This window comes from Coffea eugenioides, chromosome 1, assembly GCF_003713205.1.
Source record: "Coffea eugenioides isolate CCC68of chromosome 1, Ceug_1.0, whole genome shotgun sequence".
Classification (NCBI taxonomy): domain Eukaryota; kingdom Viridiplantae; phylum Streptophyta; class Magnoliopsida; order Gentianales; family Rubiaceae; genus Coffea; species Coffea eugenioides.
Window position 1 is genome coordinate 34700201 of NC_040035.1, and position 18791 is coordinate 34718991.

The window sequence follows — 18791 nt, forward strand, 5'->3', positions numbered from 1 at the left end:
TCTTTAAAAGTCGGTAACTTTTGAAGACGCTCAGGGGACTTATCTGTCCAAACCCTTTCCCCCCAAGATCGATGTGGAATTGAAACCCCGACAAGGGTCAAGCCTCCACGGGCTGTTGCTGCTAAGAAGTAACTACCCCCCACAAACTCGAGCTAGACGACCCCAGTGGTATGTTTCTTCTTGACATTTTCTTAAGAAAATAAGAAATTCGGCAAATAAACCTAGATGCTTGAGCAATCTTCAAAAGCCGGTAATTTTTGAAGACGCTCAGGAGACTTATCTACCCAAACCCTTGCCCCCAAGATCGATGTGGGATTGAAACCCCCGACAAGGGCCAATTGTTAGCCTAATTCACTACTTTATACTTTCAACAATCAATTGTACTTCCCGTTGTTTAAGTCGTACGACCAATTCCACTAATTCCATTTGTCAGTCACACGTTATCATTCATAGCAAAGGGATAGATTGGAAGTTACGGATTAAAATAATATAAATAAAAAATTTTGAATTTAAAATCCTGAATTCATATAAAATAAAATAAAAAAAACATATTGTCATTTGTTTTACCACATAAATTAACCATTCACTCACACAAAACCTTTCCCACCTACAAAATTTGGAAATTTAGAAAAAAAAAGAGAAAAGAAAAAAATTTCTCTCTCCCCTGTCTCTCTATTCACATTACAAAGTGCAAAAGTTAGTCTACACGAAGCCAATCCCACCTACAAAATTTAGAAGGTCAAAAAAAAAGGGAAAATCCTCTCTCTCTCTCTCTCTCTGTCTTTCTATTCACATTACAAAAGTAAGTCTACATTTATTTCAGATCTAATGGCTTAACTAACATTGGCTAGATTCCATGATCAAGTATGAACACGATTATCACACATATTTTATAGTAAGAATTGTTATGAATCCAAAATTTAGTTGTTCACATGTATTTACAGGTAATATATTAATAAAAGCCTTGAGAAAAGGAACAAAGTTTTGATCAAATTTCCAGTAGTTTATTTATACTTTTGCCATATTTACAGGGGGTATACTTCTTGATTTTGTCCACACATTTTCATTAATTATTTACTTAAATCCTATGAGTTTTTGAAGCCTTACCATTTTCAAAGTATATGTGGCAAACAAAATGGTTGTCTAGAATTTAAGGCCTTGTTTCAAATGCAAATTTTCACATAAATTTATTTTGACGCATTTCTGAATCAGATTTTTATTTCACATATATTATATCTATATATTATATTTTTATACCAAAAAAATCTCCAAATACTTGCAATCCAAACAATGCCTATATGTAATCTAAATTACACAAAATTCAAATTGTGCATTAATATTTTTTAAAATTTTTAATAAATTTTTTAATAGTATAAGTGAGAGGCTTGAAACCATGTCCCTTTTTTACACTTTCTCTCTTAACCATCCCCGACTTAAATATTGATAAAAATCTACTCCCTTTCCCCTCAACGTCGTTTTGCACGCAGTGTATTGTACATTCTGCATTACTAATTGTACTTCCTGGCGACACAATCCCTCTCCTTTGCTACTAATATTGTACTCCTTGCAGAGTGATTTGTACCATCACATCTCCCAAGCAATGCATTAACTGCCGATTTACTTATACCTCCTGCATCGCCAGTTGTACCATCCTTTTCTCACTCTCCTCTCTCTCTTCCCACGATTAAAGTCACTCCACTGTTACTTTCTCTCACTATATTTCGCGTTGAAGAGAGAGAAAGTCACCAAATTCTCTCTTTGCTCTTAACCCCCAACGCCTCTCTCTCTCTTCTCTCTCTCTCAAAACACCAAACCCCAAAACAAACACCCACACCTCCACTGTGTGTTTTTTTAATATTATTTAAATAATTAAATATTCAAATTGATTGAACATCAGCCGAAATTCTCAAATTGATTCCTTTTCTCTGGAACTGAACAGTAGGAATTTATTGAAATTGGACTTTCAATTCGGTTGCCATGGAGGAGAAGTGGAATTTTTGAGGATTGGTGTAGAATTTGGATTGAAAACCCTAGGAATGGATTATGTGGGGAGGAGAGTGAAGAAAGAGTTCCAAGGGTACGGGATTTTTGGTGGAACGGTGAGATCGTTTGATTCAAGTAGAGGCTATTACAGGATCGAGTACGAGGACGGGGATTCCGAGGAGTTGGAAATGTCCGATATGGCTTCACTGCTTGTCCGTGATGAAGTTGATGGTGATGAGGCTGTGGAGGGGCAGGGTAACAAGCGGCGGCGATTGGGGGATTCGGCTGAGTCAGGTAATTGTTGTAGTAGTAGTGGTAGTGGTAGTAATAAGAATGAGTTCGATTTGAATGCTGCTGTTGGGTGTGGGGGGTTGGATTTGAATGTGAATTTTAATTTGAATGAGGGGTTGGATTTGAATTGTGGGGTAAATGAAGGGTTGGATTTGAATAAAGGGGTTAATGTTGATGATGATGGTGGTGGTGGTTGTGGTGTTGGTGCTAATGCTAATTCTAGTGTTGAGGTTAAAGTCGAAAAAAGTAGAGGTGAAATTATTGATTTGAATTTGGATGCGACTGAAAATGAGAATGAGAGTGAGAATTTGAATGGTAATTCAAAAGAGGATGGTTGTTTAAGTGAGAGAAAAGGGCATTGCTTTGACCTTAATTTGGGATTTGAGGAAGAAGGTAAGGGTTTAGAGGAAGAGGTTAAGGGGTTTTTAGGTGGGGACCGTGAGGTGCAGATTAAGGAATGTAGCTGTGAAGGAGCTCAAATTAATGCGCCAAAGGAAGAGGAGGGAAACTGTGGAAATGAAGTCCTCGAGGGGGCTCAATATGAGAATGTAGAAAATAATGGTTGTATTGGGGTTCTGGAAAATGAGTTGACTGAAAGTAATCTTGTAGAAGTTGAGTTGAAGGGGCCTTTGGATATTAATGACGGAGGTTCTAATATGATTGAGTCAAATATTGATGTTGTTCCAGTTGGCACTCCTAAAAAGAGACGTGGTAGGAAGAGGAAAGTTGTTCCAGATATGGATACCAACTCTCCAACTGAAACTGTCTTGAGGAGAAGCACTCGTAGAGTAAGAAAAGCTGCTCTTTTGGATCATGATAACATTTCTAGTACTGTAGGGGTCCCGGACGCTGTCAACGATCTATCTTCGTCTCCAGCAGTTAGTGCCGTCACGGAGGAGAAAGTTGCAGAAGTTGTAGGTCGGGAAGTTTCAGAGGAGCGGATTGTGCTTCCACCAAAGTTGGAGTTGCCTCCTTCTTCAGGGAGTTTGAATCTTGAAGGCATGCCTGTACTTGATATATTTTTTGTATATTCATTTTTGAGGTCATTCAGTACTTTGTTATTTTTGAGCCCCTTTGAGTTGGAGGATTTTTTAGCATGCCTTAGTTGCAATTCTCCAAGTGTATTATTTGAGTCAATTCATGTTTCTCTTTTACATACCTTGAGGAAGCATTTGGAGTCCCTTTCTGAGGAGAGCTCCCAATCTGCATCTAACTGTCTCAGGTACTGTCTTTATTCCTTAAGTTGATCTTATGGCAGTATGATTCTTTTGATGTCCTTTTTTATCCCACTTGTACTTATTGGGTTCTGTTTAAATCTGAATCCAGGTCCCTTAATTGGGATTTGCTGGATATTATCACATGGCCCGTCTTTGTGGCTGAGTATCTGCTAATGCATTGTTCTGGACTGAAACCTGGGTTTGATATTGGTCACTTGAAGCTATTTGAGAGTGACTACTACAATCAATCTCCATCTGTAAAGATTGAGATACTTCGCTGTCTTTGTGATGATGTGATTGAGGTTGAATCCATAAAATCGGAGCTGAATAAAAGAAGTCTGGCAACCGAGCCTAGTATTGATTTTGATCGGATTATTAAGCCTGAGACTACGAAGAAAAGGAAGGCTGTGGTGGATGTGACAGGCAGTTCCTGTGTCACCCAGGAAGATAATGATATTCTAGACTGGAATAGTGATGAATGCTGCCTATGTAAGATGGATGGAACCTTAATATGCTGTGATGGTTGTCCTGCAGCTTTCCATTCGAGATGCGTGGGGGTTGTGAGTAATGATTTGCCAGAAGGTGATTGGTATTGTCCTGAGTGTGTGATTGGAAAGGATAGACCCTGGACGAAAGTTGGCAAGTCAATCAGAGGAGCAGACTTGTTGGGAATTGATCCTTATGGTCAGCTGTTTTATAGCTGCTGTGGATATATGTTGGTGTAAGTTCCATCTTCGTAATGCCAACACAGAGAAGTTTTTCTTTTACTATTTTTTTTAAACTGAATCAGAGGTTTGTTTATTGCACCATTATTGGAGAATCGCTAACTGCTGAGATATGGCATCTTGATACTAATAGGGAAAAAACAAAAATGTCTTTTTTATGTTGACGATTCGGCATGGAATTCGCAAACTAAGCATGCATTCAAGTCGAAGCCTTTTATTAGTTGGCAAATGTTACGGGAACGGAGAGACGTGTGTGTAAAATTGTGGATATGGAGGCAGATGGAAACTAACTGCCTGGTCACGTTGCTAGTCTTTATTCCTTTGTAGTTTTTTAAGATCATCAGTTGTTTTTGGGAAATTTTTTTGGCCTGCTTTGTGCTAGATATCAAATCATAAAAGTTCACTGTTTGCAGAAATTTTAACTGGGAATTAACGATCTATTAATTCTACCTCTTTAGTATTTTTCAACTGATGGTTGAAGCGAGTAAAATAGATTGTTCATGGGAGTTTCCATGTCTATGCTAGATTTCAACCTGAGCAGCCTACATTGGCACGGACTGCTTGGAACTAAAATCTAGTTGGCTGTTCGACTACTTTACTCCATACTCGTACAATTCAGACTCACACACAGACACATAGAAGCACAAAAATAAGCATTTGAGTTTTGGCTTTGGGCATTTTTTCAATTAATTGTGAGCAACTAGCTTTGGGCTTTGGGCATTTAGCTTTTGATTTTATGATTTTAAAAGTTTTTTTAATCGACCATCATAACTTGCTGATAGCATTTTTGGAGCTGAAAATCAGAAGCAGCAAAGTTGGTTCTTTAGGGCTTTGATTCTGCTGAAAAGAATCAGAAGCATTTGAAAACGAGTTTCATATACTTTTGGATGAATCTTGGCCATTCTCAACTTCTGCATTGTTGGCAGATTGACATGATTTAATTTGCAAACCACATGTTCCTCTGGTTCCCTCATGACTTTGTTTTTGCAATTTGTCAAATACGTGCTCAGCTCAGTGTGAATAATTATTCTGGAATGCTAATGTGATCTAGTGAACAGTTTGTACATGTTGACCACCTTGTGCTGAATGATTTGGATGGTTAACATCACTTTACATCTCATAGTAGCGTGTTGAATTGAGAGAGCAGGCATATGGTAAAAGGGCACAAAAAGTTTTCATCGTATCTGATATCCACCGGGTTCAGAGACACCCCTCTAGACTTTTGAATGTGCAAGAATCCTTTATACATCTCTGTAATCTGAGTTGAGATGTGACATTTATAAAATCTCACTATGTAATTTGGAATTCAAGTTAATATGCAATTTTTTTGTATTATTGAGGAAACTGTACAAAAACTTGCGAGCTTAATCTATTTTGGGGCAATGTCCAGTGTTGAGGGATATGCAATTAGTTGACAAAACTGAAGAGATATTTCCTTCTATGTGTTCTTGGAAGAAATGAGTAACTGGCTCAATAAGAATTTGAACAATATTGTCCCTTATATTTGCAGTTATTATATGATGATATAAAGTTGCATTTTAGTTTCCATGTTTAGAATTGTTAAGTTTTCAATTATACAGTAGATATTGTCAGTAGATTATTGGCGTTGCAGAATAGGTTTTGTCCAATGCTACCCTGATTATGGGATCTTAATAGTCTTAATCTGCCAATTAATTTAAGCTGGTTGTGATGCTTTTGGCTCACTGATATGGTCAACAATATGGTTAGTTACACAGGAATGGATAATAAATCACTTCCATGTATTGAGATATTGATTTAGCCGAACAGTTTTCATTTAATCTCATACTTGGAATGAATAGATATGGAAACTCACTCCATTATTAATCCATCTTGTATTGACTCGTTAATGTAAACGATTCTGGGGAAACCTGTGAATGATGATCAATCATGGCGTTTCTTTCATTTGGGAAACTTGTTTTGAATATTGTTATTGCCCTAAATTTTTGGCTCCAATGTACTCACGTTTACTTTTGTTTGTACTTATTGTAGCATTCAGCAATTTTGTCCCCGTTTGAGTAGTATATTAGCCAACAGTTTATTCTTGTCTCAAACTTCATGTCCCAGTTTGACTTGGCTGGTGTGTTGAATTGGACACAAAAATCTATGATATTAAATCTACAGATCTTTTTTGGGGTGGGGGGACGTAATGTGTGCATATGCTGTAGGTGATGTTTTGCAGTTTTAAAAGCTGACTCATGAAATAGTATGTAGATTTTTTTTTTTTCTGTTTAAGTACAATTTTCCAGTAAAGGTACTATTATAGACTTTCCTCCTAAGAAGTGACTTCGCATCTTTGTGATCTGATCTTACATCACTGGTCCTAACAAAGTCTACTTGATTTTGGTTGAAAATGGAAAATATCATGTCTGGGGTTTTCCTCGTGATTGTTACCTTGCTATATGGCTATGTGAGCTATGATCTTCCTGTTTATTGGAGTTTCCACTTTGAAGAATAAAAGATGATAAATGTCAATTAATTAGGTTAAAATATTCATTAACATTTTATGTATTGTTGGAAACAGATTACTTTGAGATTGATGAGCTGTATTAGCCTTACTAGTCGTGTCTGGCATGGTCATACTTATCTCATATTGCTGCTTCATATTTCTTGAGATCCCAATAGTTCGTCTTTTTTGGTTGAGGAGAAACATTACCCATCGTTCAATGATCTTCTCTTCAATACAACACTTCTGTTTTCTTGGGAAACTTTTATGCAGATCATCCTTTCATATGCCTTCTAATTATTTTCCGCTTTTTCTTCATTTTGGGATATTTGAACTTTTTTTTTTTGGAAGCTAAAAGATGTCATGCATTTTCCTGGAGTTAATTGACCTGATTGTTGGAAACCTTGGTGATTAATTTTTCTAGAATCGGACAGGTTCACGTATAGTCCCTTAGTTATAGCATATTCTGAGGTTGTTAAAAAAGCTATTTCTGCATTGTTTCTTCAGGAGGATAGTGTAGAACAATAGTCACAGGCAGTAGCACTACTCTGAGTCAGCTTCTGAAACTGTTCAACATTGGCCACTTACATTTTTGAATCTTTTTTTTGGCAATTGTATCATGTTCCCATGTTTGGATCTCTCTTAAATCTGCTGATGTCAATGTTTTGTTTTTGTTTTGATTTCTGCCATTTCCGGAAATATGAAATGTTTTTAACCAATATTTTACTGTGCTGCTTTTACTTCAGGTTGGAGAATTGTCACAGTGAAACATCATTTAAGTACTACTCCAGAAATGATTTGCCTGTCATTATTGAAGCAATGAAGTCATCACAAATTGTCTATTGTGCAATAATAAATGCAATTCTTAAGCAGTGGGATTTGCCTTCTGAGGTTGATGGAGCAAAAGAAGAAATGGGATCTCAGATATTTGTGGCTGTAGGCCAGGAAAGACCTATTCCTGCTACTTTTACTCAGCTGTCAACACATTCAGAAACTCATTTAAAAGATGCTATCCTCAATAAAGGAAGAGCTGAAGACAAATCTTTTGTTTCTGTTAATATTGGAGAGGTTTCAGGGTTGGTCACTGTGAAATCTGACATAGTTGACCATGCAGTAAATATGGAAAATCAAATTTTAAGTTCTGAAGGATCAGCTGAGGTCTTCGAAGCTGTAACTGCTACTCGTAACTTTGAAAGAGCTGGTATGAATTTGCGGAGTAGACGTTCTAAATCTGAGACTCCAGGAAAGGTTGTAAGAGACAGTTCTCTCATAACTACATCTTTGGAGGAAAAAGTCACTGATTCTGCAAAGCATAACTGTCTAGCATCTGCAACAAAACCCAGAATTCTGTCCCAAGGAAATTGCGGGATTAGTTATACAAACTACTATTGTTTTGCTCGAACAGCATCATCAGTAGCAGAAGTTTTGACAAGAAAATCATCAGATAAGAACTCTGAAGCTGCTCTAAAATCAGTAGATGAGATAATATCGGAACAGATGTTAGCCATATCTGATAAGTTTATGGAGTTCTGTTGGCCAAATGTTCCGAATATGAATGCTGACACCAGGAAAGAAAGTTGTGGCTGGTGCTTCTCTTGCAGGGTACCGGAAGATGAAAGGGAGTGCTTGGTTTCCATGTACTGTAATAGTCCTGCTCTGGAAAAATATACAAGTGACATGTTGGGTATTCGTTCAAGAAAAAACAAGAGAAGTCATCTAGTAGATGTTTTGTGCTATCTACTATGCACTGAAGATCGTCTACAAGGACTTCTTTTAGGTCCTTGGTTGAATTCACATTACTCAAATTTTTGGCGTAAGAGTGCAGCCAGAGTAACTGGCATTGCTGCGGTAAAAAGTATGCTGCTCAAGGTAATAAATTTAGTAATTTCTACCCAGCAAAAAATTCTGAATGTTTGACTTGTTATTCTACTTCTCTAATAACTTACAATTTTTGAGTCAAATAGTTTTCACATTTTTTAGTAACTTTATCTGTTTTTCTGCCATCCCTGCTGAAGCTCTGTTGATTATGTAACTTGTTTTACAGGATTTTATGTATCCATTGCTTTGATTAACGTACATGACATGTCTTCCACGCCAAATGCTCATTTTGATCTGAAATGCTAGCGATTTTCTCGTCTTTTAGTGCAATAGTACTTGTTGAAATATGCCTATTATAGTAATATTCTGTGTGCATACTTATGGTATTTGAATTAAAAGCGAGTTTGGCAGGAAACAAGTATTGATGTATGGTAGTTTGTGGGGTGTGGGCATTGTGTATAATATTGCCTGTCAAAATGTCTCTCATGCAATTAATTTTTTTCTCAGCTCATAAATATTACTCAGAGTTTGACTCCTCGTAACTCATGTTGTACCTTTTAATCAATTACCATATGGAAAAACAATTTGCGTAGAACTTTCTTTCAGTTGCATGAGAAAATATTTTGTAGAAGTGAAGGATTGAATTATGGCTATTGTTCATCTTTGAAAATTTTGAACAACATCAAGTATTAAAAACTTTATCATTTGCAAAACCTGGACTTCAAAATTTAGCGTACTGAAAGGTAAACAACCTAATTAAACACGTGCAAAACCCTGCACTATGAACTGCTCAAAACCTGAAAGCCCATTTAATGTGAATGTCTGCAAAAGCTTAAGCTAGATTTAACAGCTAGTAAGTGCATTGTGTTTAAGTGCTTGCTTTTGAATCGATGTAGTTCTCTACATTCCTTACCTTTTATTATCCTTTGCTTGGTTCAAGCATTTAAGCATTTATACTTTGGCTGAACACCTTATTGGTTGTTTGAAGCATGAAGCATTTATATATCTTAAATAGAGTTTTTTTTGGGGGTGCCAGTTAGAGTCAAATTTGCATCCTCAAGCACTTTCAGCAGATTGGACAAAGCATGTGGATTCTGCTGCTACTGTGGGTTCTTCTGTTCATGTCATAAGGAGCTCTGCACGTGGGTCTTCAAGAAATGGGATTGGTAGGAAGAGAGCCAGGTGTCCAGATCCAGACTCGAACACATCTTCCAGTTCTGCAAGTGGGCTGGGTTTACTTTGGTGGAGAGGTGGAAGGCTTTCCCGGCAGATTTTTAATTGGAAGGTCTTACCTCATTCATTGGCTTCCAAAGCTGCCCGACAAGGTAAATGGTCCTTCTTTTACGAACATTTTCTTTTTTATCTTTTCAATTGATTATCGTAAAGACATTTTGAGTTGGAACTTTTGCAGCTGGAGGTATGAAGATACCTGGCATATTATATCCTGATGGCTCAGAATTTGCAAAGAGAAGCAAAAATGTTGCCTGGCGAGCTGCTGTCGAGTCATGCAGAAGTGTGGAGCAGCTGGCTCTTCAAGTATGTTTGGTCTATCATATAATCTGTCTTGCCTTTTCTTGATCACGCCATAGTCCTCAGTTCAAATGGATCTACTTTTCTACTTAAAACTTATCTGATGTCCGAATGTCGTATTAACTCTTCTCCAAGCTTGCCTGATACAATATTTATTTATTTTTTTAATGCTGAGGTCATGTTCTGAATGCCTGCTTTTCCTTAAAAGTCCTAAATAAGAGTTGTTTATGGTCTCCTGTTCTATATCTATAGTAGAACAATATCACCGGACCTCAACTTTTTATCTTTTGCTTCCAGGTCAGGGAGCTGGATGCAAACATTAAATGGGATGATATTGAAAATACGAACCTTTCCTTGAAGGTGGAGAAGGATTCAAAAAAACCGGTCAGATCATTTAAAAAAGTAATAGTTCGGAGGAAGTGCTCTGAAGGGACAATTGTCAAGTATCTTCTTGACTTTGGCAAAAGAAGGTTTATTCCAGATATTGTTGTCAGACATGGATCCAAGGTTGAAGATAGCTCTAGCGAAAGGAAGAAGTATTGGTTGGAAGAATCTCATCTTCCCTTGCATCTCTTGAAAGCTTTTGAACTAAAAAGAATAGCTCGCAGGTCAAGTAAGATTTCTGCGAAACTTAAAGTGCGCAGGAGATTAATGAAGCACCCTTTCAAGAAAAAGGGTTTTTCATACCTTTTCTCAAAAGCAGAAAGATCTGAGAACTATCACTGTGGGCATTGTAACAAAGATGTGCTCATCAGGTATTGTTAGAGATTTTTATTTTCATTTATTATTGTTATAATTTTTTTTAAAAGCAGAAATTTGATAATTTTGACATTCTGTGCATTTTTGAGTACTTTTACATGTTTCAAGCATAAAAACTTGGACATTACTGTGAACAGCATACGTCCAGACTTGTTGCTTCAACTTAAGGTGCACAGTGGAGGATTGAATTTGAAGCAAAACCAACCTATCAGTTTTAGGCTTAAAACTGCTATTTTTTCTTTTGTGTCAGTTATGCAACAATAAGTTGGTCCAAACACTACAAATTTTAGGTAAACTTATTACGAAGTGTGGTGGAATGTCACTAATTCATATAGAGGCCGAAAAGCCTGCTTAATATCTAATACGGTGATAAAATTTGAAATCTTCCCCTGCCCTTTTATCGAATTTTCTCTTGTCCATTTGTCAAATCTTGCAAACGCGTCTGAGATTATGCTGACAAATAAGATTTGTTTGTCCGTACCCGTATGGAAAATGATCTAGTATTGAATTTGTATTTTAGTATCTTCTTGTGCTTTGCATGTATAGTGTAGAATGTAGGTCTTTGCAATATTTTCCACTATTAAATGTTGGGTTTAAACATGGGAAGCATGAGGCTTGAGTAAGTATACTATTTCCCTCTCCCTCTCCTTAACTAAGATGTCAATGGTTTGTGTTTGAGGGGAGAGTTTGATAAGCACAAATTTTGTTGCAGTATCCTGGGTATGCTCCATTATCACTTTATTTTATGACTTGATATGGTGAAATAGGTCTTTTACATTGATATGTGTAAATCAACATTAATACAGATGTAGTTGACCATGGAGATGAGTTTGATTCTTACACATTTTACCGGTGAAAGAAAATTTATTCTTATTCTGTCATGCAAAATTTTCCACAGGTTGTTCTAGTAGAAATATTATGCAGGATATTACCAAAGTTTTTCAATTAGAAAAATAGCAGTTTAATAAGTGGTTTTAGACAAAATGAGGGTACTTTTTGAATTGTTTTTTCTGTGGAATTATAAATTTTAATAGTGAGTTTATTACCTGACGGGGTACATTCGTTCTGAGGGTTTTTTAAGCCACTTGATCCCTATCATCAGAAGGCTAAATGCTTCAAGTTAGACTTTATGCTGTTTCATGGGACCAAATAGTATGCAAAGAACGTTACTTAGGTTTGCATAGCTGATACTTCAAGCTGGACAATCTACACATGTTGTACATTGAGATAACGAGTTTTTGGTTTTCTTCAATTTGGTTCTTCAAAATGTTATGTTGTTGTTCATACCTTGTTAAATTAGCTTTGGAAGGAATCTATGCAGTCATTTTTGAGATTTCTTGGATGTATGATCTGTGCCAACTATATATATGGAGCATAGAGAATCATGTTACATTTTTTTTGTCTCTCATATTATATTTTTTCCTTTCAAGTTATTCTGCATTCTTCATATCTTGATTTACTGGCTCATAGATTGTATTAATCGATGCAGGGAAGCTGTGAGCTGTCAGTATTGCAAAGGTAACCACTCTGGGCTTAAGATTTGATGCTTTTGTCTATGCATGTTTCTGTTGAAAATGATTGTTAAAATTGAAGGTATCCATATATCGAAAATAGAAACTTGTGTTCATATTGATATTTTCTGTAAAAAGCTGGTCTTTGCATGTGATTCTGCTTTGTTTCAGTGCGAACACATCTTCAGATCTTTGTTTCTATTTGTGAACGCATCTTTGGATATAGTGACAGTTAGGAATTAAAGTTAGTGACTTACTTTTGGGTTGTAAATTATGCAATGGGTTTGACCTCTTACTAGTCTTCCAAATTTGGTCTTGACGTTGAGCAGAATCTTATGCATTTGATATCAGATAGGTATTTGTCCAACTCTAAACAAACATCAGAAGCACTTTTGCTTTTTTTCTTGATCTACTACTTCCATTAACACTCCACTCTTCCTTATTTTGCCTTGCCAACTAAACCCCGTGAACAGCAGTTATGTTCTGATTGTTGTGATATTAGGTGATTGAGTGGGACTTGTAAACCAATTAATTACACACTTCAAAATAAATGAAGCACCCCTGATCTTTTCCATGTTCCAAGTACAAAAGGACTTTCCTTACCTGTTGGAATAGATTGAGAGTTTAATTCTGATGAATGTCATTTGGCTTTTCTTAAAGTTAGATAGGACTTTAGCTGCTTGACTGTTTTACTTTCACTGGATTATGTTGCTCACCATTAGCTTCGTCCATTCACGAAGTCTTTTGTACTTAAATGTGCAGATGGTGAACAATCATTTCTTCCTTCTCCAAAAGAGATAATAATGCTGAATCTTCTCCTTGCTTCATATTGGATTTTCTCTGTTAAAAAGTGATTTCTTTTATGACTTTCTTCTGGAGTGCATAATTTATTGTCAATCCAATTCAAAGTTTGTGAAACCCCAGTTTTCATAAATGTTTGTTCTTCCTCCCATAGCTTGTCGTGCTGGTTGAGCTCTTCGTAGTGTCATGGCTTTTTTTTTTTGTGTGTGTGTGTGCGTGTGCGTGTGGGCCTTTACCTGCAGATACTGTATTGCATGTGCTTTTTTCAATCATATTGAGCTTTCTGTTTGTAATAATATCAGGTTTCTTCCATAAAAGGCATGTGAGGAAGTCAGCTGGAGCCGTTACTGCTGAGTGCACATACACCTGTCATAAATGCCAGGATCAAAAGAATGTGAAAAATGATGCCAAGAAGGAAAGGCTAGAGACGAAAAAGAGGAGGAAGGCATCAAAACAGCTAATGCCATTGCAATCAAAGATTAGGAAAAATGCTGGCAAAGACAAACAGCTGAGACAAATTGCAAAGAACAAAAATGGCCCTGTGGTTATACCTTTGCGACGCTCTCCTAGAAAAGCTAAGTGCGTGTCACTGCAAAATAAGAAGATTAGAGCACACAAGAGGGGGAAGCAAAACAAAGCAACTACAGGTGCATCAAAGAAACGATTGAAAAGTACTTGGCAGAAGAAGAGAATGCAACGTCATCCAATTTATTGGCTTAATGGTCTGCATTTATCAAAAAAGCCAAATGATGAAAGGTTCTTACTTTTTAAGAGTAAAAACCTGCTTGTCCTTTCTGGGGATTCAACTGCCATGGTTGACAAGCCAAGATGTATTCTTTGCTGTGAGCAGGAATTTTCTCCTATGCTGAATTATATTGCTTGTGAACTTTGTGGAGGTAAATAGATCATCATGTTCTTATATGTGTGTGTGTGTGTGTTTTCTGTTTTCTACGTTTCTCCAATCTGGTTATCAGTTAGTCCTGCAATCCATCATGGATTTTAAAAGCATTATCTTAGAGAAGGATTAGTCAGCTCATACTATTGTCTTCCACTGTCAATGAAAAATTCTGCTGGTTAAGATCTTATTGCCAATAGAAACATTTTACAATATAAGAATGGAGAATAAAAAAGTGAGCAGTTTATAGTACAATCAGACTACGATTTAGTAAATTGAGCATTCTAGTACATGCAATATGCAAGATATTAAACACCATTACAAATTAGGTTTTGGTTCTCAGGAACTTCATACATTTTTTTTCCTGTTTTTAACCTTTATGCTTCTACCTATTTCTTATAATGCTTTTGCTGCTTCTGTCTAAAACACGCTGCAGATTGGTTTCATGGAGATGCTTTGGATCTTAAAATGGAACAAGTCGGTAGACTTATTGGATTTAAGTGTCACAATTGCCTTAAAAGGAACCCTCCTTGCTGCCCCCATTTGGGTGCAACAAAAACTGAGGGGGCTAAATTGGTTGGATTGGACTATAATGAAGGGATAGACAGCATTTCTAAAGAAACTAATGGTCCTTCAAGTGAAGCATTTCTAGAAGAGAACATTCAATTGTATGAAGAATCAAAAAAATTGTCTTTGGCCAGTGATCTTGATGAGAAACAACCCTTGGGGACCACTTTTGGTCCAAATCAGATGCTCAAGTCAGATGCCGAAAATGGACAGTTATCTCCTAATTCAGTACAGAAAGCAGCAGTTCCTGAGTTTTCAAATGAAGATAGTGGCCATCCTGATCAATCTATGGCATCAAAAGAAGATGATTCATGGCAGAAGGATGCAATCATTTTTGAGAAACCTCATGGGGAATCAACAACCCCTGTTGGAATAGAATCCCTCTCATGCAAGTCAAGTGAGGATGTTTCGGAAAAGGATTTAACTTCTTTGATGCCTAACCATATGAAGAATGGTTTAGTAAATCAACAGCCATTTTGTCATGCAGTGGTAGATAAAGCTTTTGACTCAATTGACTACCACCCAATGTAATTTTGCATCAGGCGCAATTAGTTGGGGAAGACAGAAAGTAGATTGATGTTGTAGTATATACTTGATTCATAGGATTTTATTGAAAGCAATAGAGATGAAAGCCATTGAGAATTCACCAATCTAATTGAGTTTAGCTGAATTTAGATAATTGACTCAAATTTAGAACAAAAAGCAATTGATTTGAAGATTCCTCCTTTTCATTGCATATTTTTACTTAATCGTGAAGCTGACAGCTACATCTACACAAAACTGCCATTCTTTACTGTGAAGCCATGCTGCATGCTACACAATATCTCTGTTCTATAAATGGCTGATCCTCTGCTATTGTTGAGCACGCAATATTGTTCTTCTTTTGGATTGGCAACAAAGTTTCTTTGTTGTTTTTCTTTTTTCTGTCAAAGTAGATCCAACGGCTTTATCTCATTTGGTCCAGGTATAATTTTGGCTGTTTATTTATACCTATTGTCCTAGTAAACTGAAGCAACTGTGTCTGACCAGGTGCAGCTTCAGTGTCTGGCTTGGAGTAGAGCTAGCCTTAAACATATATTGTCTATTGATATCTATGAAAATTCTGGGGGCAATTTCTGCTTGATGCCTAGTATGCATGGAGATGTTAGAATGGCATTGGATAAATTGGTGTTAATCATTTCTTATCCAGCTTTATGGTAGAATGTGTAATCCTACAAGGTGTATTTTTTTTCTTATCAATTGCAATATTTGAATATGGTACTCTTTAACCTTCTTGGTTCAAGTACTTTACAGGATTCCACTGTTGAAGCTTTTTTTGTGCCATGAATACTGATCCATGGGTAGTTTTGGGCTAAACTTTGTGCTCTGTTTTTCAAATGATAAAGTTACTTTTAATGCTGATGCATTACTACTATTGTTGTCTAATATGATATTGCAGAGCTTGTCAACCACTGCTACAGACCCCCTCAGTGCACAATTATGGACCAGACTACCCCAACCCATGAAAGGAAAATGCAAAATTTCATGTTTCAGTAATTTATCAAAGTTCTATGAAAGTTGGGCGATGACACCTGATTCAGGACCAGTGTAAGTTCTTGGCTGCTAGATGTTGAATTTAGCTCACAGATGTAGCTTGATTATTAAGTGTCTTAATTCAGTCAAATCTGCAATTGTATTATTTTAAAGTATTGCCTCATGAAAACAGTGCTTTTCTTTCGTCAAACTTAATTCTTTTAGATCTGTAATGACTGTCTCCTCCTGTTCGTAATTCTATTTCTTAAGCAGTTTTTATTCTTCTCTGCCACAGGAAAATGAGATCTCAGTTGCAGCCCCATCGTTTTTGCTGCCTTGTTTCTCATGGAACTGTATAACATGTTTATATGATTTTCTGGCATGCATATAATGAATCTTTACACCTTCGATACAACACACGTGTAAGATGAAAAATATTGAGCCTTGAATATTGCAAAATATTCTAATCATACTTGCATATTCACCATTCTCAGCAAGATATGTGGTAGAAATCTTGGATGCATGACTTTTATGGCAGATGCTTATTCTCTACTGATTCATCAGTTGCAGAAGGATTTGAGAGCAACCACTCACTCTTGAATTCTGCCTGCAAGAGTTTTCAGATGCTTTAAATTGGTTAATTTTCATCTCAAACTTGATGTTGCGTTCCTAGCAAAATTACAATTTGCATAACCAAGTAAAGTAGGTTTCCAATAATGTCATCACTGCCATAGATCCTGCTGCTTTGGCTTCTTACAAGACACAACTTATGTTTCTCATTTCGCACATTCAAAATGCATTATGTTGTCTCTTTCCACTTTATGACTTTCGTTTCTGGCATAAAAAAGTCTCTTCTGGGAATGGGAAGCAATTTCAAACGAGCCCTACAACATCGAAGCAGGATTCTGTGAGAAACTGTGGCTGTGAGTGGCCAAGAGGACTGACTTGCAGATCTGGGCCTAGCAGGTAATGCACAGATTTCCGAGTCATTTCCCTGGTGTAGGCTCCAGCATAAAAAGACATTGAACAGCTATGTACCTTCTAGAGTGAGGACGGAAACCAGACAAATGATAGAGCTGACTCCACCTGGATTTTGAAAACTGAGAAGAGGATATTTGGTTGCACATTTGAAGTACTATCATTTTCTTTTACTTATTCTGCATCTGCTGCCTGTCTTTTTGTTACAGTCCCTGACAAGCTTGTTCTTCTAATGTTTCATCAAGAATGCATTAGATATCCAAGAAACCGATCATATGGTTAAAAAATGATTAGTTGTATGAAAGTGCTCTGGTGGGAACTTTAAAGAAGTTTTTTCTTGATTTTGGCAAGAAAAGTCTGTCACTGCTGCATGGAAGAACTTTTAGCTGGAAGTCTCTTGTGTCTTCTTGCATCAGATGATAGATTCTAAGGGGGCGAAGAAAAAGGAATAATATGATGGAATTTGTGATTTCATGGTACTTTGCTGGTGCAGGATACTGATGAAGAATCAATTCGAGTTAAAAAGGGGGTCGAACTCTCAAGACCCTTTCTCTGACAGTTGGAGTAGTCCCATATTGTTGATTTGTTGACCTTAATAATGTAGATCATAGGTTAAGGGTCACGCTTCCCACATCTTATTCTTCCTTGAGTTTCTGAAAAATGGTTAGTTTCAGAAAGTGGAGTATTAACCTGTAGAAGTTTCATGGATGCTAAGTGTATTTATTTCGTCTAGCAATTTGTGGGAATTCAAGTAGCTATTGTTTATTCTGGTACTGAAAGTTGGCAAGAAGTTTTGGCCATGTAACCTTTCACTGTTCTGTCATTTATTTCTATCTATTGAAGATTTATCTTTGTTTGTATACTAAATGAAGAAATAGATAGTCCCCGTCAGGATGGCTTGCAGTTCTCAATTGAGCCAATAATCGTGTATTCAAATCCAAAGATCAGCATATTAGAAAGGTTACTGGTTGGGCTACATATGGAACTTGATCATCTCTGGCAGCTAAAATCATAAGCTTGCTCTGGCAAACTTAATCGTGACCATATCACTCCTGGGAGGCTGCTGCAATCCATCCCATGACAAAGCCCTTTTCGCCCGACAAGAATGGCTACAATTACCAAACCGAGTAGCAGATAAGATGTTTCAGTCACTGTGCTTGCAGCTCAATGAAATTCTTGAGCACACCATTGGTTTGATAGTGGCTGCTTATGGCTCTGTGGGACGGTAAAATGGAAGAAAAGGATAAGTAGGAATTTGACGTTCCTTGCAAAAGAGAAGGGTTTGTATTGAATGCAGTCCTTTAGCTGACGGCATTCGGCAACCAATGTGATATAACACTGATTTAGAGTTGATAAAGATACAATGAGAAATTTTATAAGGCATGAAGTTCTATGTTCCTTGAATTTTGAGCGGATATACTGTAAAATTTCTTCAACATGTCTGCATATGACAGAATTTCATCTAGCTTTTTCTCTAGGCTCCTTTGTCAATGCTAAGATTTTCTTCATTGTATTTTGCCATGCTCAGATGATACCTTAATAGGCCAATTTACATTTCTAGTCCAAAATGTATAACTGAATCAGCTAAACAACACGATCTATATATAATTATTGGAGATCTTTCGAGTAAAGTCATAAGAAGTTCAATTTTATTAACGTATTTTTCAAGAAAAGAATATTATTTTGAAAAGAGAAAAAAAAAGTTAATTCGATTTTAAATTCAAATTTAAATTATGTATC

The 18791-nt window shown here is 36.7% G+C and overlaps 1 protein-coding gene across 2 annotated transcripts; it reads left to right on the forward strand.

Annotated features, from left to right (window-relative positions):
* Positions 1-1778: 1778 nt before the first annotated feature.
* On the forward strand, positions 1779-17911 carry LOC113763964 (DDT domain-containing protein PTM). Of its 2 annotated transcripts, XR_003467429.1 has the most exons (10): positions 1779-3496; positions 3601-4212; positions 7427-8549; positions 9535-9823; positions 9910-10034; positions 10326-10783; positions 12277-12305; positions 13402-13995; positions 14431-15901; positions 16000-17911. XR_003467429.1 is itself a non-coding variant. In XM_027307970.1 (9 exons), the coding sequence occupies exons 1-9, from the start codon at positions 2037-2039 to the stop codon at positions 15090-15092; spliced, it is 5352 nt and encodes a 1783-aa protein (XP_027163771.1). In that variant the 5' UTR covers positions 1779-2036; the 3' UTR covers positions 15093-17911. The 2 variants fall into 2 exon arrangements, 1 of the variants encoding a protein (XP_027163771.1); XM_027307970.1 differs by having other exon boundaries at positions 14431-17911.
* Positions 17912-18791: the final 880 nt, after the last annotated feature.